The sequence below is a fragment of the Penicillium atrosanguineum genome, assembly GCF_028827265.1.
Source record: "Penicillium atrosanguineum strain IBT 20685 chromosome Unknown utg000004l_segment0_segment0, whole genome shotgun sequence".
Lineage (NCBI taxonomy): Eukaryota > Fungi > Ascomycota > Eurotiomycetes > Eurotiales > Aspergillaceae > Penicillium > Penicillium atrosanguineum.
This window is the reverse complement of record NW_026623136.1, coordinates 383,942-411,351: the sequence shown is the minus strand read 5'-3', so window position 1 is coordinate 411,351 and position 27,410 is coordinate 383,942. Positions and strand designations below refer to the sequence as shown.

General features: G+C 46.8%; 8 protein-coding genes across 8 annotated transcripts; 4 read left to right on the top strand and 4 right to left on the bottom strand.

Annotated features, from left to right (window-relative positions):
* Positions 1-68: 68 nt before the first annotated feature.
* N7443_005456 (pirin family protein) lies at positions 69-986 on the top strand (the record flags this gene model as incomplete). Its single annotated transcript, XM_056885512.1, has 2 exons — positions 69-417; positions 472-986. 2 exons carry the CDS (start codon positions 69-71, stop codon positions 984-986), a joined length of 864 nt encoding a protein of 287 aa, XP_056740960.1.
* Positions 987-1,113: 127 nt separating this feature from the next.
* N7443_005455 (cytochrome P450) lies at positions 1,114-3,037 on the bottom strand (the record flags this gene model as incomplete). The annotated part of the gene is made up of 7 exons (XM_056885511.1): positions 1,114-1,498; positions 1,556-1,827; positions 1,875-2,119; positions 2,175-2,326; positions 2,387-2,578; positions 2,638-2,770; positions 2,842-3,037. The coding sequence occupies 7 exons, from the start codon at positions 3,035-3,037 to the stop codon at positions 1,114-1,116; spliced, it is 1,575 nt and encodes a 524-aa protein (XP_056740959.1).
* A 6,015-nt stretch (positions 3,038-9,052) lies between these two features.
* On the bottom strand, positions 9,053-10,297 carry N7443_005454 (uncharacterized protein; the record flags this gene model as incomplete). The annotated part of the gene is made up of 1 exon (XM_056885510.1): positions 9,053-10,297. One exon carries the CDS (start codon positions 10,295-10,297, stop codon positions 9,053-9,055), a length of 1,245 nt encoding a protein of 414 aa, XP_056740958.1.
* Positions 10,298-11,166: 869 nt separating this feature from the next.
* N7443_005453 (RTA1 domain-containing protein) lies at positions 11,167-12,201 on the bottom strand (the record flags this gene model as incomplete). The annotated part of the gene is made up of 3 exons (XM_056885509.1): positions 11,167-11,663; positions 11,722-11,964; positions 12,027-12,201. 3 exons carry the CDS (start codon positions 12,199-12,201, stop codon positions 11,167-11,169), a joined length of 915 nt encoding a protein of 304 aa, XP_056740957.1.
* A 4,992-nt stretch (positions 12,202-17,193) lies between these two features.
* Positions 17,194-18,930, top strand: N7443_005452 (inorganic phosphate transporter; the record flags this gene model as incomplete). Its single annotated transcript, XM_056885508.1, has 1 exon — positions 17,194-18,930. One exon carries the CDS (start codon positions 17,194-17,196, stop codon positions 18,928-18,930), a length of 1,737 nt encoding a protein of 578 aa, XP_056740956.1.
* A 1,195-nt stretch (positions 18,931-20,125) lies between these two features.
* On the top strand, positions 20,126-20,884 carry N7443_005451 (polysaccharide lyase family 20 protein; the record flags this gene model as incomplete). The annotated part of the gene is made up of 1 exon (XM_056885507.1): positions 20,126-20,884. One exon carries the CDS (start codon positions 20,126-20,128, stop codon positions 20,882-20,884), a length of 759 nt encoding a protein of 252 aa, XP_056740955.1.
* A 679-nt stretch (positions 20,885-21,563) lies between these two features.
* On the bottom strand, positions 21,564-22,195 carry N7443_005450 (uncharacterized protein; the record flags this gene model as incomplete). Its single annotated transcript, XM_056885506.1, has 3 exons — positions 21,564-21,695; positions 21,960-22,090; positions 22,183-22,195. The coding sequence occupies 3 exons, from the start codon at positions 22,193-22,195 to the stop codon at positions 21,564-21,566; spliced, it is 276 nt and encodes a 91-aa protein (XP_056740954.1).
* Positions 22,196-25,684: 3,489 nt separating this feature from the next.
* Positions 25,685-27,187, top strand: N7443_005449 (uncharacterized protein; the record flags this gene model as incomplete). Its single annotated transcript, XM_056885505.1, has 5 exons — positions 25,685-25,882; positions 25,934-26,188; positions 26,255-26,435; positions 26,483-27,078; positions 27,152-27,187. 5 exons carry the CDS (start codon positions 25,685-25,687, stop codon positions 27,185-27,187), a joined length of 1,266 nt encoding a protein of 421 aa, XP_056740953.1.
* Between the last annotated feature and the right edge of the window lie 223 nt (positions 27,188-27,410).

The following is a 27,410-nucleotide window of genomic DNA, read 5'->3' as shown; positions in this document are numbered from 1 at the left end:
ATTTGCAATACTTTGATCTGAAGACTTCCGCAATTTCCAGCTACAAGAACAACAGCAACAACACATCAATGACAACCCCACTATCCCACGCCAAGATCGTTCTCCGCCGCTCCAGCGAGCGCGGATATGCCGAACACGGCGGCTGGCTCAAATCATTCCATACATTCAGCTTCGCCAGCTACTATGACCACCGCTTCCAGAACTTTGGAAGTCTCCGAGTCCTCAATGAAGACCGTGTCGCAGCACGGAATGGCTTCCCGACTCACCCCCACCGCGACGCCGAGATTTTCAGTTACATATTGAACGGCGAGCTTACGCACCGCGACAGCATGATCAAGAAGGGCTCCGAGGGCGAACAAGGAAAGGACTTCTTCCGTATGAAGCGGGGCGATGTACAGTTTACTACTGGTGGAACTGGTAAGTTCTATTCCTCATCGTCGTATTAATGGATCAATGCTGAAGCCAAGACAGGAATTGCTCACTCCGAGCAAAATGAATCTACCAAGCCAGTGCATTTCCTTCAAATATGGGCTTTGCCTTGGAAGCACGGACTCAAGCCTCAGTATCACACTAAGACTTTTAGCGAGCAGGACAAGCGTAAGGCTTTCGTGCCTATCTTGTCGCCTCTTGCTGCGGGCCCTGAAGCTACTCCCGCGCAGGAGAATGCTGCTACGCCTAAGATTCCGGATACAATTCCCATTCACGCGGACTTTGTTATGGGTGCGGGTCTTATTGAGCCTAACTCTACTTTCAAGTGGGATGTTGGGGCGGGAGATGTTGTCAGCTCGAAGAAGAAGCGCAATGTTTACATTCATCTGCCTATGACCAAGCAGGGCAAGATGAAGATTAAGCTTAATGGCAGCGAGGATGCTATCTTGGAGGAGGGTGATGGTGCTTTTATTACTGGTGTTAACGCCGGCGATGCGCTCCGCGTGGAGAGTATTGGTGAGGTCGAGGCGGAGGTCATTGTGCTAGACAGTGATTAAGCGGATACGGATATAATTTATATTTTGTTGTAGAGATACGAAAATAATGATATGGCGTTTGGACGTGCCCGCTTTGAATCAAATAATCTTCCCGTCCATCACGACTCTTGCAACTGTAGAGAATATATCAATACCCAACCTTCTGCAACTCTACAGCATTACTCTCCTCCCAAGGATGATCCTGCTCCACTAACAGGATGAGAGCTTCTAGCTCCGAGCTTCGAGGCTTGATATCACACTGGAAAGGCGAGGCATGGCTAATAACACCAGGGTCGAATTGCGGCGTCGTGACCTCTACGCCGCCTTGTTTAGCCCCACTAATATTGAAAGCAGCGAGTGACTGAGCCACGCTCAGGAAGACTGTATTGTCAGCTAAGAATCGACCTGGACATACGCGGCGCCCAAATCCGAAGGCAATCGCATGAGGGTCGGGCGCGGGGGTTTCGCCGAGGAATCGCTCGGGCTGGAACTCCATTGGGTTTGGGTAGACCTCGGGATCGTGCATCATGGCCCTGTACATAATTAGATTCGAACATAGATGGGGGGCATTTCCCGGGTGAAGATCCTACCAGATATTGGCGAGAACAAGAGATCCCTTTGGGATGAAGTATTTCTCGTAGGTGTCATCGGCTGTCGACATGTGCGGAATACCCATCGGAGCGACTGGGTGCCATCGTAGAACTTCCTTCACCATGGCATTGATATAGGGCAGATTCACGCGATCCTCAATGCTGGGAAGCTTATTTTGTCCAACCACACGCTCAATCTCCTCTTGAGCTCTGCGCTGAACATTGGGGAATATCGCCATGGCGAGGTAGAAGCAGTTGATAGAAGAGACGGTCTGGATTAATGTTAGTAGAGCCGAATTCAAGAAGGGAAGCAACTCACTGTGTCCGCACCGCCAGTGTAAAGCGACGCGGCCGTCCATTTCGCGACTAGCTCTTTCTCCGACCCTGACTCTGGGAAACCAGCCTGAAGCATATCGCTGAGGTACGATGGTGTGTATTTTCCATTTTCAATTTGTTGTTTCACGAAGTCATAGGGCCTATCGGCAATGCCCGAAAGATGTTCTCTCCAAAGATTTGCAGTCCGCTTGAAGCCAGCCCCTGGGAACCAGCTGGGAACATATTTGACTATCTTGATCAGCAAGGCGTTCTTTTTAATGACGAGAATTCTCAAAATACATACGGGCAGGGATCAGATCCACCATCCAGGCCCCGGGTATTGTAGCTTGACCGAATTCGTCCAAGGCTTCATTGGTGAGGTGAACTAAATGATCCCGTCCGAAAGGCTCGACTCTGTAGCCATAGGCGATGTTAAGAATCACGGCTCCAGCCTCACTGTTTGCATATATTAGAAATGTGACCCTTTCCAAAGTTCGAGTTCTCAGTGAAAGTTACGTTTGAATGTGCTGCAAAAGATTCGCGGGATCTTTCAGCACACGAAAGAGGAATCGTCGTGATTCCACTTCTTGCAAGGGATTGAACTGTGCAACTGCCGACTCAGAACCAAAGCTTGGCTGAATTGCTTTACGATAAGCGCGGAACCTATCGGTGTAGCCCTGGAATGCGAGACCATCTTCCCATCCTACCCTAGTGATGGAGTGAATATAAGTGATGTTCTTCTTCTCTTTCGCAGACTTACAACTTACATCTCTGACGCAAATGTCATCCTGGGTCGAGAGGAATAAATCGAAGATTTTTTTGCCAACAAGTCAAGTGCGATTTTGGAATCATTCACAATCACAAGGGTTTGTCCCAGTACCGTGATCGAGCTGATAGGACCTGCAATTAAGTTAACAATTCGAAATCGGGGTAAATTTGGAGGAGGAGATTGATGGTCCTTGGAAACTTACCGTAGGAAGATTTGTATTTTAGCCAGTGTAACCAATCCTGTTTACCGCTCGGTGGGAGGTCATTGATGTTGCCGACAATAGGCAGCGGTGAAGGCCCTGGTGGCAACGGCCCACGGGCAATTTTCCGCTTCGGCCCAAGAAGAGTGTACAGGGCAGCGACCCCTAACGTCAGACTAAGCAGCAAGATAAAGTTCATTGTGAATAGTGACAGAGATCCGCGAAGAGCCCTGGCGGGGGAAAACAGAGTTAAATAGGTGGGCCCGATTTAGACCGTCTTTTCACTATGAACTCGAATTGCTAATCACTCTATTTTTAATCAAAAATTAGACTCATTGTATTCGTCCCAATTCAGGAATTGTTACGGAGTCGCACAGATGCCCCGCTAAAAAATCCTACATTCCCATGCACTTAGAGCCCCTAGGCGTCCTAGATATGCAGGCCTAGAAGAAACCCCACTCTGGCCGCATGTGTACACCTTAACCTATTCGCTACAGTTCCCGTCCCGGCGAACCTAGTTTTTATTATCTACGAAACGAGTTAAGTAAAGCGCACTAGCTTGAGACATGCTCCGTAACCTCTGATTTAACTGAGCACTGTCTGCATGCTTACTTCCCTGGGCTAGGCTGCTTTTAGGGCAGATCGGCGATTTCGGCATATTTGATCGCTTGTATGGGCTTGTCTAGACCGATTTGCCACGCCATACGTTTGCTTATCTGCAGAACTTGGATGAGAGCTTATTGAGGTGAAAGGCCGTGTAGTTTATCGTGAATGTATCACATGTTGCTCACTGTTTAATTCGAGTCCTGTGCGGACTTGTTAATACTCAATTGATGTGAATGCTGTACTGGAATTGCCCGATTAGTAGATAGTCTGTCTCTCAAGGTGCCAGTTCACGTAGAAGGCTGAATATAAAAACACTCTAAAAGTTATGAAGCTGTGATCGTCGTCCCCTGAAGGTTGGCGGACAGCTGTGCGGGTTGCGGATCGTTGGGGCACGAGCATTTTCTATACCCGCGATATGGATTTTTCGACTAGTCCGCCTGTAAAAGCTAGACTGGAAATTATTCAAATTGCTCAAACTGCATAGAGGATATCCGATACCACAATGGATATAAAGCAGTTCTAATCATCAAAAGAAAGCAAAGCCGTCGCTCTGTTCTCCGGATTTAATTTGAACGTGATGGGTTATGGATATATTGTCGCAGCTTGTCTTCGCGTTTGAAATAACAGGGTTTGAGGCAGAACTTGAACTTGAAAAAGCCTCGCGAGATACGCGCCCATAGGCCTTCAATTTTATTTTTTTGGTGAGTCTGTCTCCAGATCAGCGACTTTTGAATAGACCAGGGCAATGGCCCCAGCATTAAGGCTAGAGGATCTACCCTAGTAAAAAGAGGGGACGGACTGATGGTTTTCTTTAGTACGTCTGCATTTTGTCCACCATCGGAAGCAATGCTTCGTGAACTTGCTTGGCCACTTGCTACGGGATGGACTACAGGAGATGAGTCGAGTGCAGAATTGCCGAAAATGGAAAGCTCCTGTTGTGGGGAATGCCCTTGCATCGAATATTTCGTGCAGGTAAAAAGCCGATGTGGTGGTGCATGCAGCCGTGGTTGATTTATTTACCGTCGTAGACGAAGATACAGGTAAGCCAAAGGACGCTGCAGTGGCACTCACGCCTAGTGTCCTTATCATCTCGCACTCGCATTGAACCGCTTTCCTTCAGCCTGCTACTACTTTCAATATTCGCTTCGTGTCCTATATCTCTTCGCGCAGGATAATTCATAAACCAAAATGTTTCGCTGGAAACTTCAATTGCAAGAGCGTTAAACCTGGGGTAAGGTTACTCCATACTCCATCGCCGTGAAGCTTCCCTTTCTCTATAACGTTATATCTGCTTACACCAGCCCGAAGTGAATGATTAAAACAACCGCAATAGACAAACGAAGTCAGGAAATAACATCGTGTCGCGTCAATTGTCTTCCAGCAAGCGAACACATTTCGTTACTTCTCCCCATCCGAGAAACGGAGGAGTCTGTCATCTGGACGCCATTCGAACACCATGAACCACCGCCACATGATTCCGCAATCTATCCCTTCGCCCCATTCCAAAAGTCTTTTCACACCAAGGACATTTGTGATGTTCTCGAAAGATGTGCTGTGCTTTTATGTGCCGCCATAGAGACCCATCTCTGGTAAAGGGGTTTGGGTATGTACATCCATCCCAAAGACATGAGACTGGTTCAGGAAAGTTGCCCCTGAGTAAGAGTCAGTCGTTAAGGATGGTAAAGATAAGAGATACATCAAGAGCATACCCGGAATTTCTGCCTCTTTGCCCACGACCACGAGGTGCACTTTCGGTAGTGTTGGGGTCGTTTGCCGTGAGGCCGGCAAAGGGAGGATGACTTTCAGAGCTGTTGAAAGAGAAAAATTCATGCTACGTTCGGGTGATTTGTTCGGGTGAACTTGTGTGATGTGGGAAGGTTTCTTGTCCTTGAAAAGGATTGCGTCCTGGGAAAGATCCCACTCGAGGCGTTAGGTGATCTACAACGATTCCGTGTTGGAATGGAGGGCGTCGGGATGGGCCGGTGGGTGGAGAAGCCTGACTAGAATAAGGTTGACCGATAGAGGGAGACATCGTTTGAGCTTGCAGGGGCGGTGCTCTCGTTGCGTCGGTGGACCAGCCTGTTGGATGTGAGCTTGGAAAGAGATCGGATACAAAGTCATCGGAGATTATAGAGTGTCCTGACTGAATCATCCAATCCAAGTCATTGACCTCGGTGTTCCTGCTAGATGAATTGACTCGACGAGTAGAGTGACCCATGGCGAGGCGGTGGTAGAAAGGAGAGAAGCAGAGACCAGAGAGATATGAAAGATAAAATTCTACCGAGTCTAAAGAATGACTGAATTACCGAGGCAAGGGATGCGGGGATCTGGTGTTATTGAAGAAAAAGAGAATCACAGATAAAGGGAAAAGAAAGTAATAAATTAATTGTAACAATATCAATTACCTAGCTTGGGTCCGACCCCGGAGCCCTTAAGCCACAACGAAAAAAACGCCCAAGGGGTGGCGCAGCCGAACAATTCAATCCCGGGGTGTCATTAGAGGCTGTGAAGTCGGTCATCGAAATTGGAACAACAAAAACGGCATCGGAAACGGCGCAGCAAACCACGAAGCAAATGAAGTTAAGATAAAATTTCGAGGAACCACTGAGGGAGGGATCCACGTGTTTTGCACCCAGAATCACTTACCTGACATGGCTTTGAAGCTGAGAGCATTGTAGTCGCTAGCGGTGAACGTGTTATCGTTAGCGGAGATTTCTCCAGAATTCAATTTGTTGCCTTCCTTTTACATACAGATAATTCTATCAGGCGAGACCCACAGCCTACTTGCGGAAATGTGACGTTGAAGTATGAGTTGGCATTTCATAGCATAAGCTGGTAAACACGTGGGGCGGCTGTTCCCGAAAAACCTTTGATGGAAGCAGCTCAAATGGCGAACCAGATTGTGATTCTTGCTTCATAGATAGGTAAATTCTGTAACCATGAGCTTCAAAAGCGTTTCGATCGGCGAAGAACTGGAATCTGCCAGACAAAACTAGCAAGACCTCATTAATAACCTCGGCACTCCAAATTCTTGAACCTCATCAACTCCTAGTCTATTGTAATATTTTGAAAGACCTAAAAGTTCCAGCAAGCACCAATTTGAGCCCTGGAAGATTAAATTTGTGCCAAGCATGTCTCTAGCAATGATAGACCGTTCTGCATGGAATGAGTGAGCCCAGGACTTGAGGTAGCCCGGGTGACGCACCCCAAATTGGCGGTGAGGACGAGCTGCTGAAAGTGGTAGGTTCCAGGTTTGGAGATCTTTTTCCAATGACAATGTGGCGGTGGCTGGTGAGAGCAGTGCTCGATGGGGGGTTCCATGTTAGGCTGACCGCTGCTCAAGAAGCCTGGAACCCTTGTCAGACATGCAGTGTGATTAGATGAATGTAGACGTGTGCTTCGGGTAATATCTGGAAACCATTATTTAGTTTATCTGGATGTGAGGACCCGAGATCGCTACCAGTAAGTCATGATAAACACAAATTTAAGCTTAACAGTGCCTTAGTAAGGTTCTCACGCAACTTCTCAGTTTTGAAATGCGAAAGAGGCCCATAAGCACATTGAGCAAACTTAGACAGGGAAGTGGCATGAATTTCAAGCTCCCTAACATCCTGCTCGATAGTTCAAATTCAGGCTCTTCGAGATGTGCAAATCTCCTCGATTTTGCGAACCATTTAGGTTGCCTTCTGCCAGCGTGTTTGGAACACTTGGATTGAGCGACCGTTTGTTTGATTTGTTTGAAGTCTTTGTCATATTGCCTGAAAATACCCCGGGCTATCCCAAAAGGCATCGGTGATCCAGGTTCACAATAGTCGTGTTCTTGTAGGATTTCAGCGATACCGCGCGAGATGCGCACGGGGACATCATAGCCGGAGACATTTGGAGTATCGTCATTGAAGTTGCGGTTGCCGCGGTCTGCAATTAGAGTATACCGTTGAGGCTCTACCTGACTCGAGTCTGGTCACCGCTGGTTGCCTTCTACCCAAATCTTACAAGGAGAATGGAGGACAGTTTTGAGGGTTCAAAATTGGTGTTGCCTAACGGGCGGGGCTATGGCTGTTGTTGGGGCGGTGCACGACATCCTAGGCAAGCCGTCCTCTATTGGCTGCCTCATTGGCGCTGTTTATGCAGAACGGCTCAGCCGGTGCTGAAACAAGGATCAGCGTGTCGTGGCAATATCTCATCTGTTGCTATCGGCCCCTGCGATTCGAGCCAGGAAAGGCCATGAAGGAAGTAGCCAGTGATGAACCAGGCCCGCGCATAGAGCGCGCCCGAATAGCAAAGAATAATCACAATGCTGACGCGACATTCTTGAATATAATTTGTCTTTCTACTATAGCAATAATGAGTTTGCTAAGTCTACCTAGCCGAGCGTCTGCTTAACTGACGGTAACTGACCAGGGAAACAGCTAGCAATCCTTAGAGCCAGCTATGCCGCTCGGATGCTCCACGTTCTGAGAAGATCAGCCCAACCTACTTACTTGGTACCGTATACGGTCCCATTGGCTTAGCCTTAACATCGAACAAAAGCTCGAGGATTAAATGCCATGTAGAGTTTTGAAATCTAATATCGTTTCATCGTTACGCATTGAACTCATATACAGCCTTCCCGAGAAGAAAATCCAAAGGAGCCTCCAAAATTGAGTTTTCGGTTTTTTCTCGATATCCATTGGAATCTGTGGACTTTAAAACGAGTTTCCCCGAGTCATGGAGACAAAGACTCGTCCCTGGTGAGACATCGGGCTCTATTAGAAAGGCGCGGAGGAGGTCGCATTATGATTTGTTCGCAGTGAATGGGGTTCTGCCCCTCTTCACCGCATCCCTTGCCTCAGCCTCCATGATAGATCTAGTTCCATAGCTTCCATCTCTAGAATCTACATCTCTCTCTTTTCCTCCTTCCTTCTTCATAATGGTATTGGGGCGGCGTGAATGGGTATTTGGGCCAAAGTCTGGAGAAGAAGGAGGAATCAGAAAAAATGTATCTATAGTGTTGATAGTGGGGATAGTGACCAGAAAAAAACCTGAATTGCCAGCGCGTTTCACTGCCCTTGGCGAGGAAGAAGACCCCAGGCGTACTCCAAGTGCGCCTAAGTTTGGATCAGCCATTGAATCGGCTATAGCCAGGAAGAGTCTGTTAATTGGGATTTCTGCTATGCTACGTTTCCTTGACCGTAGATATAACTGACTTCTAATGATAGTAGCCCGAGAGCACAAATGCTTAGCCTATCGCTTGAGCCGGAGGATAATTTCGGAAAATGAAGCGTAACGAAGCAATACGAGCATGAAGTTTCAATCCATGGTCGCATATCTCGGAGTCGCAAGTGCCAATCTTTGAGCTGAGAGCCCGATTACTTTTCACTCAAGTGTCCTCCGTATGAACTAAGTGGCACATTGTATCATTCTCGCCGCGAAGTTTGGAAGATTTGTGTTGGCCGACAAGCTTCATCAAGAGCAATAAATAATTTATAATCAAATATTACAATTACCGCGCTACGTGCAGTTAGAAATAGACCGATTCTTGCAGTGATGTACCCCGTGTACCAAGGAAAAGTTATTTCAGATACGCCTTCAGAGACAGGAGAGGAATGATGAGTTCTATGACACTCTATCAAGATCCATCCGATTTAGAGTTCACGACGTTCATCGGCCATTCCATCAAACTAAATAATTCGGGATCGCCGAGATCCGCTACCAATTTATGGATCTTTCTTATTTCCACGGCGAAGTTTTCACCAAGGTACCAGAGCTCATGTAGTAGTGTAAGAAGCAAGTATAGATGCGCAAGAATGATAAAGGATAGTCCGGTAGGTATGTCTGGACTACCTTCCGAGTCCAATGACGAGACGAAAGTTTCAGGAAGTAAATGTGGCCAAGAAGTAATAGCCGCATCTTCTAGTTCGGCTTGAATGTCACGAGTTGATGAACAAGGCTCGATTCGTTCTAGCTGGAGCACATAGATGATCCGTTGATACATCTGCTCAACAACCGAAATTGCCTGCTCTTGGCTTGTAAAAAATTCATCTCTCTCGGGATCTCCGTTGATATCGGGGCTGGTGCTTGACGTCGGCGATGGAGCTAGGCTATCGGTATCAAGTCTCGCGACTTTAAGAGTCCTCCAAAAAATTCGCAAGCCCAAAATGGCCCGAGTGGCACCTGTTGCAAATAACGAAAGCTTTTCCGATCGCGCACACCCAGGTGACACGCTGGTCGGTAGCGGACCAGGACCTAGTAGCCTCCAGTCTTCGTTGGAATTGCTGAATAATAACAGTGGTCTCAATCGACTTATTTTGAGGGCCTTCCAAGAATGCCTGGCAATGGAGCTGACACCGCGTACCAGTCGCAGCCATTGTATATGGGGCTTTCCGAAGGAACTTGAATGGCCCGGAAAAGTATAGTCTCTAGGAGAGGTATTTTGGGATGGCTGAGCAAGAAACTCCAAGTTCTGAGCTCGGAGCGAACCAAATGCAAAGGCAACGATCAACATCGAACCAGCAAATAACACCTCCGCATTTGTCTCCTCGATAGAGGCTAATCTTTCTTGGAGGCCCTGTAACCCCTTTTGATGATGCTCGACCAGAGTTCGAAGTTCGGTTGAGTCTAAGGTCAAAGAGGTTCGCTTGTCAGGGGTTTGAGCTGTCAACAAATTCAGGCCAGATACTGCGAGGAGCAAGTGCATAAGAAAGACGTTCTTGGCAGCGATCTCGGGAATGATCCGCTCCCATATAAAGCTCTTGCGAGAATTGAGACTGAAGTTCTTTGAGGTATGCAGAATGTAATGCTGGAGGAGGTTTAGGTCATGCAGGTTTAAAGCGCTGGACTTGAGATCAAGATTAGGTGCCCGGGCACCAGGCATATTGAAATCTAGCGGATAGATTGGCGGTCTACGCGAATCTAGCGGAATGGTCGGTTGACCCTCACCCTGCCGCGTTGAGACATGACAAGGAAGATGTCGTCTTTGTTTCTGGTCACGTGTCTCTTGTGGATGTGGAAATGCGCATTCATTTCCACGGATGGAGCAGGCACCACAGATTGGTCGTTCTTCATCACACTGGCGCAATCAGTACTTGTCGAGAGGAGTATGGAGTTTGAAGATGTTTTAGATACCTTTACACGGCGATTTTTACACTGGAAACAGCCGTTTCGTGATTTGGTGTGGCTGATCCGATATTTTGGACGCGTTCGTGAGCTTGACATGGACGCTGACAAGGGGTCTTTAGCTTCGTGAAGCCCGTCACGGGACATCGTCGACTCCCAGATAATTGAAATAGACAGGAGGTCGTCGTTCTGAGCTAGATATTTTTCAAGCTGGTTGGAGTTCGACCCCTAGGCTGTGTGTGAAGAATGTAAGTTGGGGTGATGTGGCTGGAAGATGCGGCTCTCACCTCAAGGTGGTAAAATTCTGCCGCAACTCTATTTAAGATTCTTGCGGAGCGCAAGGATTCCAGGCAGATGTATTGCCATTCATATTTTGAGGGTCTTTTTTTTTCTCTCTTCGCGTGAAATGTACTGACTAAATATGTGTTCCAACCTTCAAGGTGTGACGGAGTGACATTCCTGTGTGTCATCAAGCGCATTGAACAATCGCTCACTGGCGTTTGTGATAACTGAGCTGCTTTAAGAATTCATTGAAAAGTTTGTATAAATTCAGGCGAAGTAAATCTACATGGTGATGAATCCTCAGGACAAAGTGAATGACAAAAAAAAATCGAGTGTGTGTATGTTTCAATTCGCTCGGCCCTTGGAAATTGACTCTGCACGAGCGAGTCCTTCCTCCGTAGCGACGAGTTGAAGCTCACTATCCCTCTTGTTGCCACTTTTGGACAAGAAAGATCCGGGGTAGATAAAGATCAACAAACCTCCAGTCAATGCCATAAGGCAAGCATCAAAAATATATAAGAGATACTCCCTGCGCATGATGAAGCCATTGTTGCCCTCAACGAATTCCACGACTCGAAAGACAGACCGGACTAATATAAGCAAACAGGCCGCATAAAGTGCCCACATGATAGCTTCCCATGCCATTCGAGTCGTGGGCCTATGCGACTGCTCACTGGAGATATGACTGTATCGCGGTTGCTTCTTGACGACCCGCCAGTGGAACACAGCGGAAACAATAACGAAAAAACCGAAGAAGAGAAGCTGAACAACCAAGCCACCAACTACAATGTTGGCACCCGTGTCCATCGCAGATAAAGTTCCAGCAGCCATATAACCGCCGCCTATGGGCAATCAGTACCTCAATATAGTCAAGATCAATAAGCCATTATTTTATCATACCTCCACATTGCAAAAGGAATGAAATTACATCCCCAACCACGAATAATTTGGTGAGAAACCGGACTGGAACGATCGATTTGTCTTCTGCATTGAGTTTAATCACAACACGACCGAGGGTCATGTAGACAGAAGCAGCAAAGAGCGGGGGTGCGACCAGGATCAACATTGTTTGAACGATATATGGACCAAGTGCAGTCGTATTGAAGTGTGAGAAGATGCGAGCGATATAACCGGCGCATTCAACTGTAAAGCACACGTGTTAGACAATCGTTTCTCGAGTACGGGCCAGATGCTTTTGATCTCACATAGTAATCCAACAATGAAAGGGATGAAAAAGTAGGTGCGATTTCGGACCAGCCGAATCAAATAGAAAATAGAAAGAATAAGAAAAATTCCAGCAAAGACTGCTGCTGCAGAGATGGACGGTGTATACCGATAAAGAGCGTAATCAACCCCGCCATCATTAGAGGTAGCAGACATTTTAAACGTTTTGGAGGCGTTGGAAGAGAGTGAAGCTGTAAGTATAAGTTTGACTTATTGGATCGAACACTTTAATTATGTACTCCTTACATTTTGGACAGCGACGGAGATGGACCGCATAAATTCAAATTTTCATTTTACTCCAACGTTGGGACATGAAGAAAATACGGGAATGCGAAGATACGTGGATACGAGAATGCGAGAATACGAGAATACGAGAGTGCGAGAGTGCGAGCGCCAAGAAACCTTATTTGGCAAAGGCAGATCGGGGACACCACAGATCTTACGATTTATTTTGCCACCTAAAAATCTTGGGAATCGTTTTCAAGTTTAACCAGATAAGGTTCACAGCGTCTTCATCAATGTATGTGTAGTCTCACCGCCTTTGCCTTCTAGCTTTCTTCTTAAATAGATTGTAGCTTCTTCTCTTTTTCCTTCTTCATAGCTTCAATCTATCGCTTTCTTCTCTTTGTTTCTTTCGTATCTTTAGTATCTTTAGTATCCAATGAATGAATGGTCGGAAGGCAGGTACTTTCATTCCTCCGCACAAGACCTCAGGCCAGCATTCCTAACATTACGAAAAACTACTAACTCGGTACTTCCCTGTTCTGGTCTTCAATTTCTGAGACCATTCTTCTGAGATGATAGTAGACATAGACATATGAATGAACCGAGTCGATTTTCCTGGACGACTATGAAAAGCTCCTGAAGCTAAGTGCCATGTTTGAAGTGGTTTTGATGCACTCAAATGGCAGCGACCCGCCAACCAACGGGTCAGAAAACCAGTTGGAAATCTGGCAGATCAAAGAACGGTACAGGGCTCTTGCACAGTTTCAATCTACCCTAGGATCATTCTCCGAGCGTGCTTGCCCTGTGTATAATGGGTGTAAAATATCTCGATTTTTCGATCCGTCCTACTGCCAGTCTAAGGGTGTGAATTATGACCACTTCGCATCGCTGGACGTGCGGGACCATGAACAAAAATTGCTCGATTCACTGCAGCTAGATTTGAACCAAAACCCCAAGCTTCTATTGATGTCTAGTGGCATGGCCGCATTCACCGTCATCCAGCAGTACATAGCCTAGCAGCTCAAACATGGCGATGTCGTGGCAATTTCTCCTTAAATCTACTTGAAATCGTTTCGTCATTTCACATCCAGAATTATTTGTCTGTGGTGACCGTAGAGTTTTGATCCACAAAGTTTGATTGAGACTACAGAGAGAAAAAATGCCCGTGCTATTTTTCTCGACCCAATGTGCAATGCAGTGGGTCTAGAAACGTTTGACGTACGCAGGTTTGCCCACCTGGTGGCTAACAGAGAAGGCTAGCTAGACCGTCTGGTCGTGGTTGATGGAATGTTGGTGTCTGCTGGACGCAGTTTTACGACTGGATTAAAGGGCCTCGCTGCCCTAAAGTGCTCTACTACGAGATTGCCCATCAATACATCTAGTTGGACCTGGACCTCGTCATGATTGGATATGTTGTAATGCCGGGAGACCTGATATCAACGATACAGTTGATTCGACAAATTACAGGAACTGTCACGTACACTGGAAATGCCAGTCTCCTTCCGTTGACCAGACTTTTTTAAAATTTCCGATTGTCTCGACTAAAAGAGTGCTGTGGGAGAAGTAGGCTATCTAGACTACAAACAGTTTCGACTTTGAGAAGAGAAAAACCTGACGACTTCAAAAGCAACGCTTTACCCTTACTGTGGAAGAGATCTGGATTGGCCCGTGACTTCTCCGAAGTCAGGGATGGCCTTCAATACAACACTCTCCTGCAAGCCCCGATGGTGGTCAAGGCTTTCATTATGAACAGATTCGACATCAAACAGCGTGACCACCTGCAATATTCTAGCCAAGAAGTTTTTTGAAACGTGTTCAACATCCGAACATTTACCGAGAAGGATATCCTCGGCGAGCCTACAGCCGACCCTCAATATCGATAGAAGAGATGAAAGCAATAATTTGAAGCTATGGAGAAGGAAGAAAATAAGAAACTACAAGCTATCTAGAAAGTGCAGGGCATTCGGGTGAAAGACAGGGCGGCAAGGACGACCTAACGGATCAAAAAAGCTCAAAAAAACATACAACAGCAGGGATTCGCTGGTGGTCACCCACCCAACTACTAACCTGCCGGCGTGTGGCTTAAGTACGGCTGAGCGGACGGGAAGCCCTGTTCTCCACACCCTATGGTCGTATGTATTTGGGTTTTCAATTCAACGGAGTATATTGAGTGGAAAGGCCATAAATGTGGACAATAGGCCTCACTTCTGTCTTTCAAGAGGATTTGTCCCGCTGTTCTTTCTCACCCATAAGCATAAGTTGACGGGTCATTCATCAGGGAGTGTCAATGCCATTCAAAATCACAGGGCCCTCCTGGGGACCGTGCCGTTGTGGCTATAGTTTCTAGTGCTTGTGAACGGAAAGAGGTATGCTCATGTGTTTATAGATCTCTGTCTCCCAGATAGCTACATCCATCAAATTCCTTCGCTCTTCCTCCGAGTTACGACGCCCTCAGGTCATGATATCTTGTCTCTGAGATGTATCCCATGTTATTATTGAGATATCAATAACCGTCAACCTTTTTTCTTGGGAGGAGAGAGTTCTTGAAATCATCATTATTTTTGATCGTGTATCCAGACGCGATAAATTCTCATATTTTTATTGATCCGCATAATCTTATTTTTTCATTCATAACCTAATTCAACCATCCCTGCGATCATGTCCGATCAGGGACTACAAGTAGTTGGCCTGTACAACGACAACGATGACTGGAGTGGAATAACTTACAAGAAGGAAGAAACGGAGGCAAATGGTCTACCGACAGAATCAGTCACCTTCTGCTAGATGGAGTTAGTCCTTGAGAAGACGCATGAAAGGCAAGTACCATATAGCATCCTCAATGTCTTGAACCGGAGTCTCTGATCGATACTAACTTGACATGGCTAAATAAAAGAGATTCCAAGACGTCTACCGGCGTGTGATTTTTGATGACGCCATCGGACCTCCTCCATACGAGGGCACCTTCTTTATTGAAACACATAACTTCATCCAAGCACCTATCGAAGTCCCTGGACGTACGCAAACGTGATCACGGTCAAGCATCTCAGGCCAGGAGAAGACAAGGATCGCAAGGGTGATATCTAGGGAGGTGCCCGATGGATACGTGGCCGGATCAAGAAGTCAAGGATAACCTGCTATTATACCGCTGGGAGGACTCGGGCAATCTTCGGAATTTTTACCCAGTTTACACTCTGCCTATTGTGCGATCACATTTATAGCTTTTCCACTCTATATAGGCTGTTGAATTAGAAACCCAAATACATACGACCATAGGGTGTGGAGAACAGGGCTTCCCGTCCGCTCAGCCGTACTTAAGCCACACGCCGGCAGGTTAGTAGTTGGGTGGGTGACCACCAGCGAATCCCTGCTGTTGTATGTTTTTTCCTTTTCCTTTTGCTTTTCACGTTTTGCCGGACACGTAGATGGTAGGTCTCGTGTCATGAATAGAAAATCACACAGTCGATCAGAATGAATTTTTTGGGGAACTCTACCGTCCAAAAGTTGCCGGCACTTGGTTCGTTTGTTAAAATTATGGGGGATGTTTAGAAACATGAGAGCGAAAGGCTCGGTGGCTAAACGCTGGAAACGATGGTGGTAAAGTGCAGTCAATGTCGCCGATTTTATGCGTCACATGCACGATACACGCGACATAAAGCAAGTCATAGAAATCGGAAAGTTGACGTCCATATGCGTCCCTCTTTCGGGTATCGTCGCGAGCCCAACAAAAGCCGTTTAGGGACTCGGAGTCGAAACAATTATGTCGAGAATCAGAAAATACAAATTTAATAGAGTATGTATTTCCAACGATTCTCGATACATTTTTTTTTCAGAATGGAATAATTCCTGTTTATCCGCGAATTATGCTATAAGCTTCTACAATACGAGATCTGATGGAAGGTACGCTTAAGGTTCGTCCATTTATTTTAACTATTAGTTGGGCCATTAGGGTTGGAATGACCACTCTTCACTTTAAGGTTGGATTTAGGAAGAGAGGGGTTAGTAAGCATAGTCTACCTCGAAATTCGTGACGACTCCCTAGAATTGATTGCAACTATGTTCTCAAGCTCGAGTCCCTCCTCTTGGAAGATAGAACAGGACTCTAGACTGCAAAGTGAATCTTATGGTGGAAATGTAACCGAGAAAGATAATGATTAACTAGAGGAAGATCATTGCTAGGTGATATCCTCAAATGGCCGTACATTACCTTCCTTACAATCTAACAAACTAGTGCCATTCCTAGTACCTACGTTAAAACAACCAAGGCATTCAAAATACCGACCAACTTCAATGTGGCCGAGTTTGACGAATTCACAAAGTGGCAAAATTTATTCGGTTTCTTGCGGCCCCGGGGCCGTCATTTATTCTAGACCAACCGCGGAACCACAGCCAAGCGAGGCAGTGCTGTCCGCCGAGCGGACCAAGTCTTCCAAGATCTTGGCGCCGAGTCATCACCGACCACAAATTCGGGTTCTCACGCAATGACAGTTCGTTCTCAGGAACGTGCTCGTTAATCTTCTTTTATTGGCCCCGGAAATTTTTTTTCGGTTCTATAGTCTCCGGATACTGAGCTCAATCCGCCCTTGGCATCCAGTCTCGGCGATAACTCTTTCCTACTTTCATAGGAGACATTCGATGTCATGCAATCTTCTCCACCAGTGAGTGTGAACAGCCAAGCGCACTATGCTGGAGGTAATTTTGTAATTGGATGAGCTTCTCATGATGTCCGGCCGAATGCCCAGATGATGGATCAGGCCAAGTACAGAACAGGCTTTCATCCCAGATGAGCGCTTGGCGATGGGCATGCTATTCCTTCTTCTTATAAAGAGAATATTGGTAGTTCTAAGAAATGTGTCTGAGCTTTCTTTTATCACCCAAGTTTTCAATCATCTCTTTTCTCCTCGCTTCCGCGAGGCAGCTGTTAACATGGTGCCAGCCGCTACCGCCAAGTACGATTGGATCCTTGCACTTACCTCGATCGCCTTCATCTTTAGTGCTTTCGGGAATGGAGCTAATGATGTCGCCAACTCATATGCAACTTCCGTCGCGGCTAGGACGCTGAACATGGCCACGGCCGGTGTCTTGGCAGCAATCACTGAGTTCGTGGGTGCTGTCGCGATGGGTTCCCGAGTCACCGATACTATCAAGAATGGAATCATCAGTATTGACCGATTCGAGGGAAAGCCTGGTGCACTCATGCTGGCCATGGGTTGTGCAGAGATTGGCAGCGCAACGTGGTTGATGTTTGCTACCAGCATGGGCTTCCCTGTGTCGACGACCCAGACCGTTGTTGGTGCTCTCATCGGTGTTGGCTTCGCATCTCAAGCCTCAATAAATTGGGACTGGGAGAAGGGTAGTGTGTCGCAGGTGGCCGCATCTTGGGGTATCGCTCCTCTCATTGCGGCCGCAATCTCCGCCATCATCTTCGGTACACTCAAGTATAGCGTCCTTGAGCGACGTGATTCGTTAAAATGGGCTATGCGTCTGATTCCTTTCTATTTGGCTATGACAGGTGCCATCTTGGCCCTTTTCATTGTCATTGAGGCGCCCACCGCCCCGTCACTGGAAGAGTTTGGCGCAGGCAAGGCGGCTGGAATCATCATCGGTGTCTTCTTTGGATGTCTCCTCATCGCCTATGTTTTCTTCATCCCATATTTCAATCGCCGTCTTGTCAAGAATGACACACGCGTCAAGTTCTACCATGTTCCCTTGGGTCCTCTTCTCATGAGGGAAAACCCACCTCTCTATTTCCCCAGCAAGGGCGACTCGGTCGTGATCAACTATTATGAAGACTCACATGGCGAGGTGCTGGCAGGACAGAATGACTTCTCTAAACAAGAGCCAACTACGAACGCCGATTCGGTTCTGCCATCCCCCGAAATAACCGCAAAATCTCATTCCGAGCGACCGGACGATGACGAAGAGAAGAAACTAGACACTGCGCCTATCCCGGAGATGAAGCCACGGAAAAGGCATATCGAGCCAACAGAGCGATTCATCGACCCTGTTCGCGACCTTTCTTGGATCAATCCGCAAAAATGGTGGGGTTATACCAAGTGGTTACTTTTGCAAGGCGTGACAAGAGATGTTGTCACCCATGACTCGCCTGCCCTCCGCGCTATCCATGCCCGCGCCCAACGATACGACGACCGCGTGGAGCACCTTTGGACATACTGTCAAGTTGTCTCCGCTATGATGATGTCCATCGCCCATGGTTCAAACGATGTCGCCAACGCCGTTGGCCCCTGGGCCGCCGTATACAGCACATTCCACGCCGGTGTCGTCGAGACAGAAGCACCGACCCCAGTCTGGTTCGTTGTTGTCGCTGGCTTACTCCTTGGCATCGGGTTCTGGTTCTATGGATATCACATCGTGCGCGCTCTTGGAAACAAGATTACTCAGATGTCGCCGACACGTGGGTTCAGTGTCGAGCTTGGTGCGGCTATCACTGTTCTTTTGGCTTCGCGTCTTGGATTGCCTGTCTCCACGACGCAATGTCTTACTGGAGCCTCTATGGGCGTGGCGCTGATGAATTATGACTTGGGGGCCGTCAACTGGAGACAGTTGGGTTGGATATTCGGTGGCTGGGTCCTGACTCTCCCGTGTGCGGGACTGGTCGCTGGATTGATCTGTCTGATGGCATTGAACGCGCCTCATCTGTAATATGCCGCCCGTTGTGCCATGTTCATTCTTGTATATTCGCACTCTTGTATAGTTATATTAGATAGCATTCTTTAGCATTCAAAGGAAGATTGTACGATGCCTCTATGAGCAGTGTTTATTATTAAAAGCAGGGGTGGTATTTGTTTTGGTGTGGAATAACTCGCGTATGAATCCAGCGTTGTTACTCGTCTTGGCACTAATACCGTCTGGGTATCTCTTGAGCCCTCCTGCATATTATGCGAAATCCTGATGTGTCTAGTCGCCTAAAATTCCCTTCACAGTGATCATAACTGCATTTTCCATTTTCGGCCCCAGTGCCAAGAAATCAGAGAGCTTCTGAAACACCGGAGTAGAGCGCGGGTGCTTATTTCGCTTATTTCGGTTACTGGTCAGGACACCTCGGATTCATGCAAGTCTAAAATAGGTATTCAAGGTGCGGGGCAAAGAGGGTTGCATTTCTGCACAAAGCAAACGTCGACTAGTGGAAGCTACTTCGGGCGAGGAAACGACAGGATTGGATCCTGTGAGAAACTAATCCCAAGAGGCCTGTTCCTGCGCCACCCTTTGCAACATAATTCTTACCAGGCAGTCGAGTCATGACTGGGCCTAGTTCACCTATCGTCCTAATATGAATCAGGGGCCTTTGTGATAAAAATGAATAAGGCAAGCTATGAAGCTACATAGAGCGGCCCCGCTTCTCCACTGGGAAGTAGTACATAGCTGATGGCAACCCCGCCCCGCAAGCGAGTATGAAGAATAGGAAATCCAAGTGATTAAACGATTTGAAAATTATGCTTAGTATCAGGATCAGCATTTTTTCTTGGTTGTGCATCTCAGCAGCCACAAGTCTAGTCTAATTAATTAACAATTCTCTTGGACTAGCAACATCTTCCTCTCACGTAAGACGTTGGACCCTCGGATGTAGGTGATCAGCCCCTCAGCTCCGGGTGTAAGTGGATATTACCACCTTCTACTGCATGAAACCCATTATTACGAGATTGAGTTTCTCAAATCAAATGCCAAGACTAACTTCAACTTGCAGGGGCATCCCCGGAGACATTTAAAATGAAGGGATTTGGCACGTTAAAGGAGCACATCATTCAAAGTTCCAACAAAGCGAGAACAACCTACTGGGCTTCTTCCTAAAAATCATATTAGAGATATCAATTGCTTTTATTATTGACCAAGCATCATCATGCTGGCCAAATCACTTGCCACGGCTGTGTTGACCCTTGGTCTCTCAGCCCAGGCCACTCAGCTTTTTAGCAACACTGGAACAACCTCAGGCTGGGATTCCACAAACAAGGAGCATAAGGGAACTGTGCAACAGGTCACCAACATTGTCTATGAAGGGACCACTGCCCTGAAAATGACCCAGATCTACGACTCGAGTTACACCGGACGATACCATTCCGAGGTCGTCAAGAACAACGTGTACAAGCGCGGAGACACTGGATTCTACGGATTTGCCTTCCGTCTACAAGAAGACTGGCAATTTTCTCCGGCGCAAACTTACAACATCGCTCAATTCATTGCCGATTTCTCGGACACCGGTTGCGATGATTTCATGCCCTCAAGCATGGTCTGGTTAGAAGGCAACCAGCTTTACTCCCGTGTCAAACAGGGCACCATCTGCGCCCAAAAGACACAAACCTTCTCGAACCTTGCTACGGTCACCCCAGGCGCTTGGCATCGAGTTGAAATCCAGGCTAATTGGCAGACCGATGGCACCGGATACTACAAGTTGTGGTTTGATGGTACTAAGGTTTTGGAGGAATACAATATCGACACTACCATCGAGGATGATCGCTATTTCCAGTTCCGCGTTGGACTCTACGCGAATGGGTGGCACGACGATAAGGAGATGAAGGGAACTCAGGGAACTCGCCAGGTGTGGTATGATCAGATCGCGGCTGGCTCCACCTTTGCCGATGCCAACCCTTCGGGGTGGTGAGCGTCGAAAATGCAGTTAATAAGATGGTGCGCCGAGCGCGCCCCGTGCGATTATAGTATGCCTTGATGGTATTAAGCATTTTATGGAACTATATGCGTTTTCGTGACGTGATCATACTTGGCTAGTGTGTCCCCTATATAAATTGTCCATCTAGGGATTATATGATAACAGAGTCTAATGCCCGTGATTTGTTGACCACCTTCGTATTTCGAACAGAAGATAAAGGGTATCGGCCGCTACGATTAGTGAAGAACGCACGGATAAAAAGCGTGTGATGGTATACCATTACCGAGGGAATACTACAGTAGGTACAGTTCTAAGAATCTCAGAACCGTCTAGCGGTTCTGGTTCTGCGCGGTTCCATGCCGAGGCCTGGTGGCATAGTACTAATTGAATCAATCTTGCTTTAGCCCTTCGCATCTAGCGACAGACAGACCTAAATAATTTTGGTGCATATCATATTTAGACCGCGTATTATACAAGATCGTTCGGAAAAATCAGACGTAAGCATTTTTAACGTTTATCTACAGTGGTTTGACGGCTTTGACCGTGCATTGTATAGCAAAAAAAGCTGGATACATTCTACAATTATTACTTTTAATCCGCTCGGAGCGCATGAAGAGATATTGTCCTGAATCTAAGACTTTGAAATATAATGCATCTATTTACCTTGCAGTAACTAGAGCTCTGCCTCTCTCAATTTAGCCACAGCGAGCGTAACTTCATCAAGAATTTTGAAGTCTCTGAAGTGGGCTACAATAATCACCTCGTTTTTCATAGCGCAGGTAACATAAACAACCACACTATCACTCTAAACTATATTGTTAGTATATTATAGTATAGAAGAAACCACAAGATTGGGTTAATACTGAACATGCAGATATAGTGGTTTCAGTATGGTGGATGCAAGTGTAATGGGAATTTCCCATCTTGAATATCCCACTGCCCTTATAAGTAGCGCTAGGGTTCTTAAGAGCTCTTCTAAGACCATTGCAGCTATATTGGGTATGCTATTTTCTCTAATTAGCTAAAGTGTATTAAATAATGAGTGATACAGATAATCGGAGTAACATACTTCACCAGCAGGTGCATGAGCTATCATAGCCTCTTCACCACCCTCTTCGCCAGCACTAAAGACGGAGGCTTGTTCCACGGCGGCATTAGAAATCAATCTAGAAGCGCAGGACTTAATAGTAAGACTTAATGCTTAATACATAGGGAAAGCGATACTCTTGCGCCAAATAATCTATAGCTAATGTTAGAGGTTTCAGAGGGGCTATTCATCTCGTATAACTCACTATGATAGTCCATTACGAATAATTTAGTTTAGCTATTGAATAAGCTGACAGAATATATTGATCCGTAAAACTTGTCTAGTTCACCTAAGTCCCTTTATACCCGAGGGAATGCTATAGTAGATCAACTACAGGATCTTTACAGGTCAACCCGACGGCATACAGTCTGGGATTTAATCTTACGGAAGAGAAAAATCGCCGATCCTTTTATTTACGTGCATGTGCTGGATACGTAGCCCTATATTTAGCGCCAAATTAAAAGATATCAAGTAGCAGTGTAGATCAGATTACGATATTAAATTATGGTGTATGTACACTCCCTGATTATAAGATTGGTGAGCCGTTTGATGGCTTCGTGGAGAACTCTGGCGGAAATTCTGAATAACAAGTTTTCTTGCAGAGCTTCTCCATTTCCTTGATGTCATCTTGCAGTATTAGTGATGTGTCGATCGATATCTTGCATTCTTTGATGATCCCGCTAGCTCGTCAATATTTCTGAGATCGGTGAGATCAATCGATCCTTGGAAGAGCGGTGAAGATCTGTAAGCTAACAGTCCCGTGTCTTGGCTCTTTTGCTAGAATCTTTTGCTAGAAATCTTATAAACAGACTCAGGCGCATATTATGAAGTGAACCTCTTTTACAAGCCTGCAATGTTCCTCGCTGCTCATTGTCGTGTTATATGTTTTCAATAATGCGTCAGTCAGAATGAAAGTAGCATAACATTTGTGAAAATAGCTTAGTTGAATGCCATACAAAATCTCCATGCATCGTGACCTGTCAGAGATGAGATCATGACGTATAGTCAACCATAAGCTAATACCAAGATCAAATAAGGATGTGTCATCACTCGAAGTTTTGAGCTCTGAGATTGTGCCGCGTTTGCCTGAAGCTGGAGCACTTTAGTAGCCAACATATAGGAAAAATTACTGTTGAACAGATAATGTAGATATTGAAATGGGGATGGCTCGATGGGTGCCTGGCAATGCAGACCGGGCGCCAATAACACACAACATACATATTCCCAAGGACTCAGGAAGGCGTAGTAGACATACTCTATAGGTATATATCGCTTTCTTCTTGAAACTGTATCATGAAGTAAAGAAACCAAAAAGTGCAGTCATATTTCGAATAGTTCTGCCTCCGTGTGTGTTCATATAAGATAAAAGAATGTAGAAAGCCCCGAGGCATGTAAGACATGTATATGTCGGTACGAATACCGTGGTGGACCGGAGATATAATTATCCTTCGTGTTTATTACTTATGTAATGTAGAATCCCCCTACAAATCGCCAACATGGAGACTTCAGGCTTTTCCCCCTACCAAATCTGCAGGGAACTTAACCTGGTGTTAGGACGCGGACCAACTGCTTTGTGTGCGCTGATCAGTTGGCCGGAAACACCCACGGTCATCATCTATGATTAGGTCTCGAACCAAGTATCCGGCGTTGACTAAGAGTGAGTATTGCTTAGCCTGATTGGCTTTGCGATTTGGCTTTCTTGAGTAGATTGTAGCTCTAGAAATCTCACCTTCGTCACTTAATCTATCCCTTGCCCTCTCCTTTTCTATCTCTCGTTTCTTCACGTATGGTTGAATATCCTCGAATCGATTAAACGGGAGCTTTCAAGTTGATAATTGCGTGTTCTCCATCGCTCCAACGGTCGACTGTACGTACCGACGCCTCCTGGGAAGCTGTACATGGGCATTGGTGTTTCGTATGGAAACGATCTGTAAGAAATTCGCACGCTGCTTATATGGGTTTGAGATTTAATCATTACCTTTATATTAACAATAGAACTCGGATGAATAGTTTACTTCAAAGACTTGCCATCTCATTCGGTGGGCTGTTATTTACATTGGCTTCTCGAGTAATAGTTCAGAAACCAGCGTCAGGACGTGTCCTCATTAATTTCTCTCAAATCAATAAATGGCCCTGGTGGGCTTCGAAATTTTTAAAGTTATTCCCGACCTTGCAAGGTCTATATCAATTAATTCAATTAAACATACATTTCTGCAACAATTCCATATGTTGCTGGAATGCAGGCTGACCAAAATATATTTCAGCGCCAGTATGTACATTCAATGTTCGTATGCTATCTTCTCAAGGCTTATGGAAACTGTCATAGCTCCATGGATCTTGCAATAGACCACCGATTGACACGATACGCATGATTCAATTGTCGGTACTTAGAGATTGTCGGCCTCGACATTGAAATGTGGGCGGTGGGTTGCCCCAAACGCACGGTCCAACAAGTGACATCTCCACACTTCCACCAATTGGCTCCGAAAGACAACTCTCGGAACAACATTCAATTGAAGCTAACTGCCTGTGGCTCACGGCTTTTGTCCTAGTGATGAAAGTTTTTGATACCAAAAGGACTGTCTGCCTCGCTTCAGTCCCGAGGTCCGAATATGGCTCTTTAAAGGCCCTTTTGTCGGGCCAAAGCGCCGAACCCGCTCGGAGCATCCCTACACACGTAGCCCGGAGAGAACGGGTTGAAGTTCAGGAATCGGTCTTACGATGTTGCCGACCGCTATTTTCTCGACAAATCACCCAGTCCCTTGCGATATGTGCTTTCTTGTTCAAACAAACTCGATACTTAATTGTGTTCAGCCCTTGATCTCTCCCATACGCCCAGAACACATGACGGGCCAGGCCACATTGCTATCTCTTAGGATTTCACGATTATGTTTTCCTCTTGTCGGAAGCGACCGATCCGATGAATTGTAGCACATGAGCACCTTCCAATGAGACGTAGACCCACACGGGAATCGGCAACCGGGCGGAGCTTCTAGAACGGGACAAGCATCAGCCACCATGTACGTCGGCGATTGACCAGTGATTGTCAACATCGATATAGCCGTTAGGCGTCTGTACCGGACGCACGTGCGTGAAACAAGTCAATCGGGTTTAGATAAATCCACAATAATCTTACGGCATCATGGAAATGCGATGAGCCGAGTCAACCGCCTTTCCACTTGCGACCAATCGGCATTTTAAGCGACATTCCCACCGAGACCCAGACCCATATAGCGGCGTTGGCATACCGGGTGAAATGCTTGATCACTTGGAGAAAGCTTGGTTGGTGTCGGTCGTAGGATTTCTAACCCGGTGTTCCCAGGGACCCACCTGGCCAGCCAGTCAAGTGGCTCGAGTGCACAACGTGGCCCGGCGTGGGACGGCCCACATCGATGCGCCACCAATTGTATGCTCTGTATCGAAAGTGCCCCAATTTCAATCGGTGCCCCTTGCAGGCACGAGCCCTTCGATCAGCGGCCAGTCAACTGTACGACGAACGCGGCGTGCTGCACGAGGTGCCCTTCATGGTGGAGAAAGTAAGAAAACTACTGCACTGTACTGTAGATAGGAAGACCCCGTTGGAGTAATCGAGGACTGTGCGGTTTCCCGGTCATCTTCGCATGGAGTATAAGACGGTGGGCAATGCCCGAGGATCATCTCTTCTTGTTCTTGATCCATCCCGGTGCTAGACAAGCAAAAGAGACGCCATGTTTACGAAACAGACTCTCGCCGCCTTCATTGGCGCCCTGTCTCTGGCTTCTGCCAAAACCATCCCCGCCTCTGCTTCCATGCCCAGTTTGGCGGAGATTGAGAAGGCTGCCGCAACCGCGTTGCCTTATTCTCCCGTTTCCAACGTGAAGGGCCTGGCCTTTGATCGATTCCACCAGATCTGGTTCGAGAACCAGGTGAGTAAATACAATCAATTTGCGTGTGGAGTTCTCTAATCTGTGGAAAAGGACTACAAAACCGCTGCCGATGACAAGAACTTTGAAAAGATTGCGAAGGAGGGTATTCTCCTGACCAACTACTTTGCCACCACCCACCCTTCGCAGCCTAACTATGTTGCGTCTGCTAGTGGTGACAACTTTGGTATGGACAACGACGATTTCAAACAAATCCCGGCCAATGTTTCTACCATCGCCGATCTGTTCGATACCAAGAACATTGCGTGGGGCCAGTACCAGCAAGCTCTCCCATACGCTGGCTACCAGGTTTGTTTTGCCCCGTGGTTTGCAGAGACACAAGTCCCCTTCGGAGCGTAACTAATGTTTCTGTAGGGTTACAACTTCTCCAACCAGGAGACTTACGCGAACAACTACATGCGCAAGCACGACCCTCTCATCATTTTCGAATCCGTCACCAACGATGCCGTCCGTCCTCGCCAGATCAAGAACTTCACTTCGTTCTACGATGACCTGAAGCACGAGCGCCTGCCGCAGTACTCCTTCATCACCCCTAGTATGTTATCCGAAAAGTCATTCTGAGATCCAAATTAACAATTGAAGACATGACCAACGATTGCCACGATACCAATATCACCGCCGGTGGCGATTTCCTCGCAGATTTCATTCCTTCCCTCTTGGAAAACGAGTACTTCACCAAGGACACTCTTGTCTTGGTTACCTTCGATGAGACCGGCAACTACACCGAGTCCAACCGTGTCTTCAGCATTCTTCTTGGTGGTGCCATTCCCGAACATCTCAAGGGAACCACTGACGACACTTTTTACACTCATTACTCCGTCATTGCCTCCCTTAGCGCCAACTGGGGTCTTCCCTCCCTCGGCCGCTGGGACTGCGGTGCCAACATCCTGAAGCTCGTTGCTGAGAAGACTGGATTCGTCAACTGGGAGGTCGACCTTACCGCCGTTCCCAACCTGCTCAATGAGACCTACCCCGGTCCCTTGTCGGAAAACGACTACTCCGACTACGAGCCCTTCTGGCCTATCCCTGCTACCGAGGAGCAGTGCACTGCTGGTCATGGCGTTGTCGATGTTGTCAAGGAGACCTACGACCGCCGCATGCCGTCCTACAACTACATCAGCCCCGTTCCCTATGATATTCGCAGTGGCTACAACACTGGCATCAAGTACTGGCGTACTGTAAGTTCCCCTTTCCAGTTCACATGACTGCAACAACCCTCGCGATAAATAGATTTGCTGACCAATTCTTCAGAAGGACGGCAAGAAGGAGATGGGTATTACTAACTAGATGTTACGAGTATTTAATTTGGAGTGACCGTCTAAGCTGCAAATTGCCATGATGCACGAGAAATAATGAACAACACATTTGGTTGCTCTCGAGGCAGAGGCACCAAGGCAACTTGTAAATAGCAGTTTCGTGTAAAATACATGCCAAGAATTTTGGTGGTCTTACGTCTCCTCTGTAGAATACGTCATGGTAAGAAATATTACGGTTTGAACCGGGTTATATT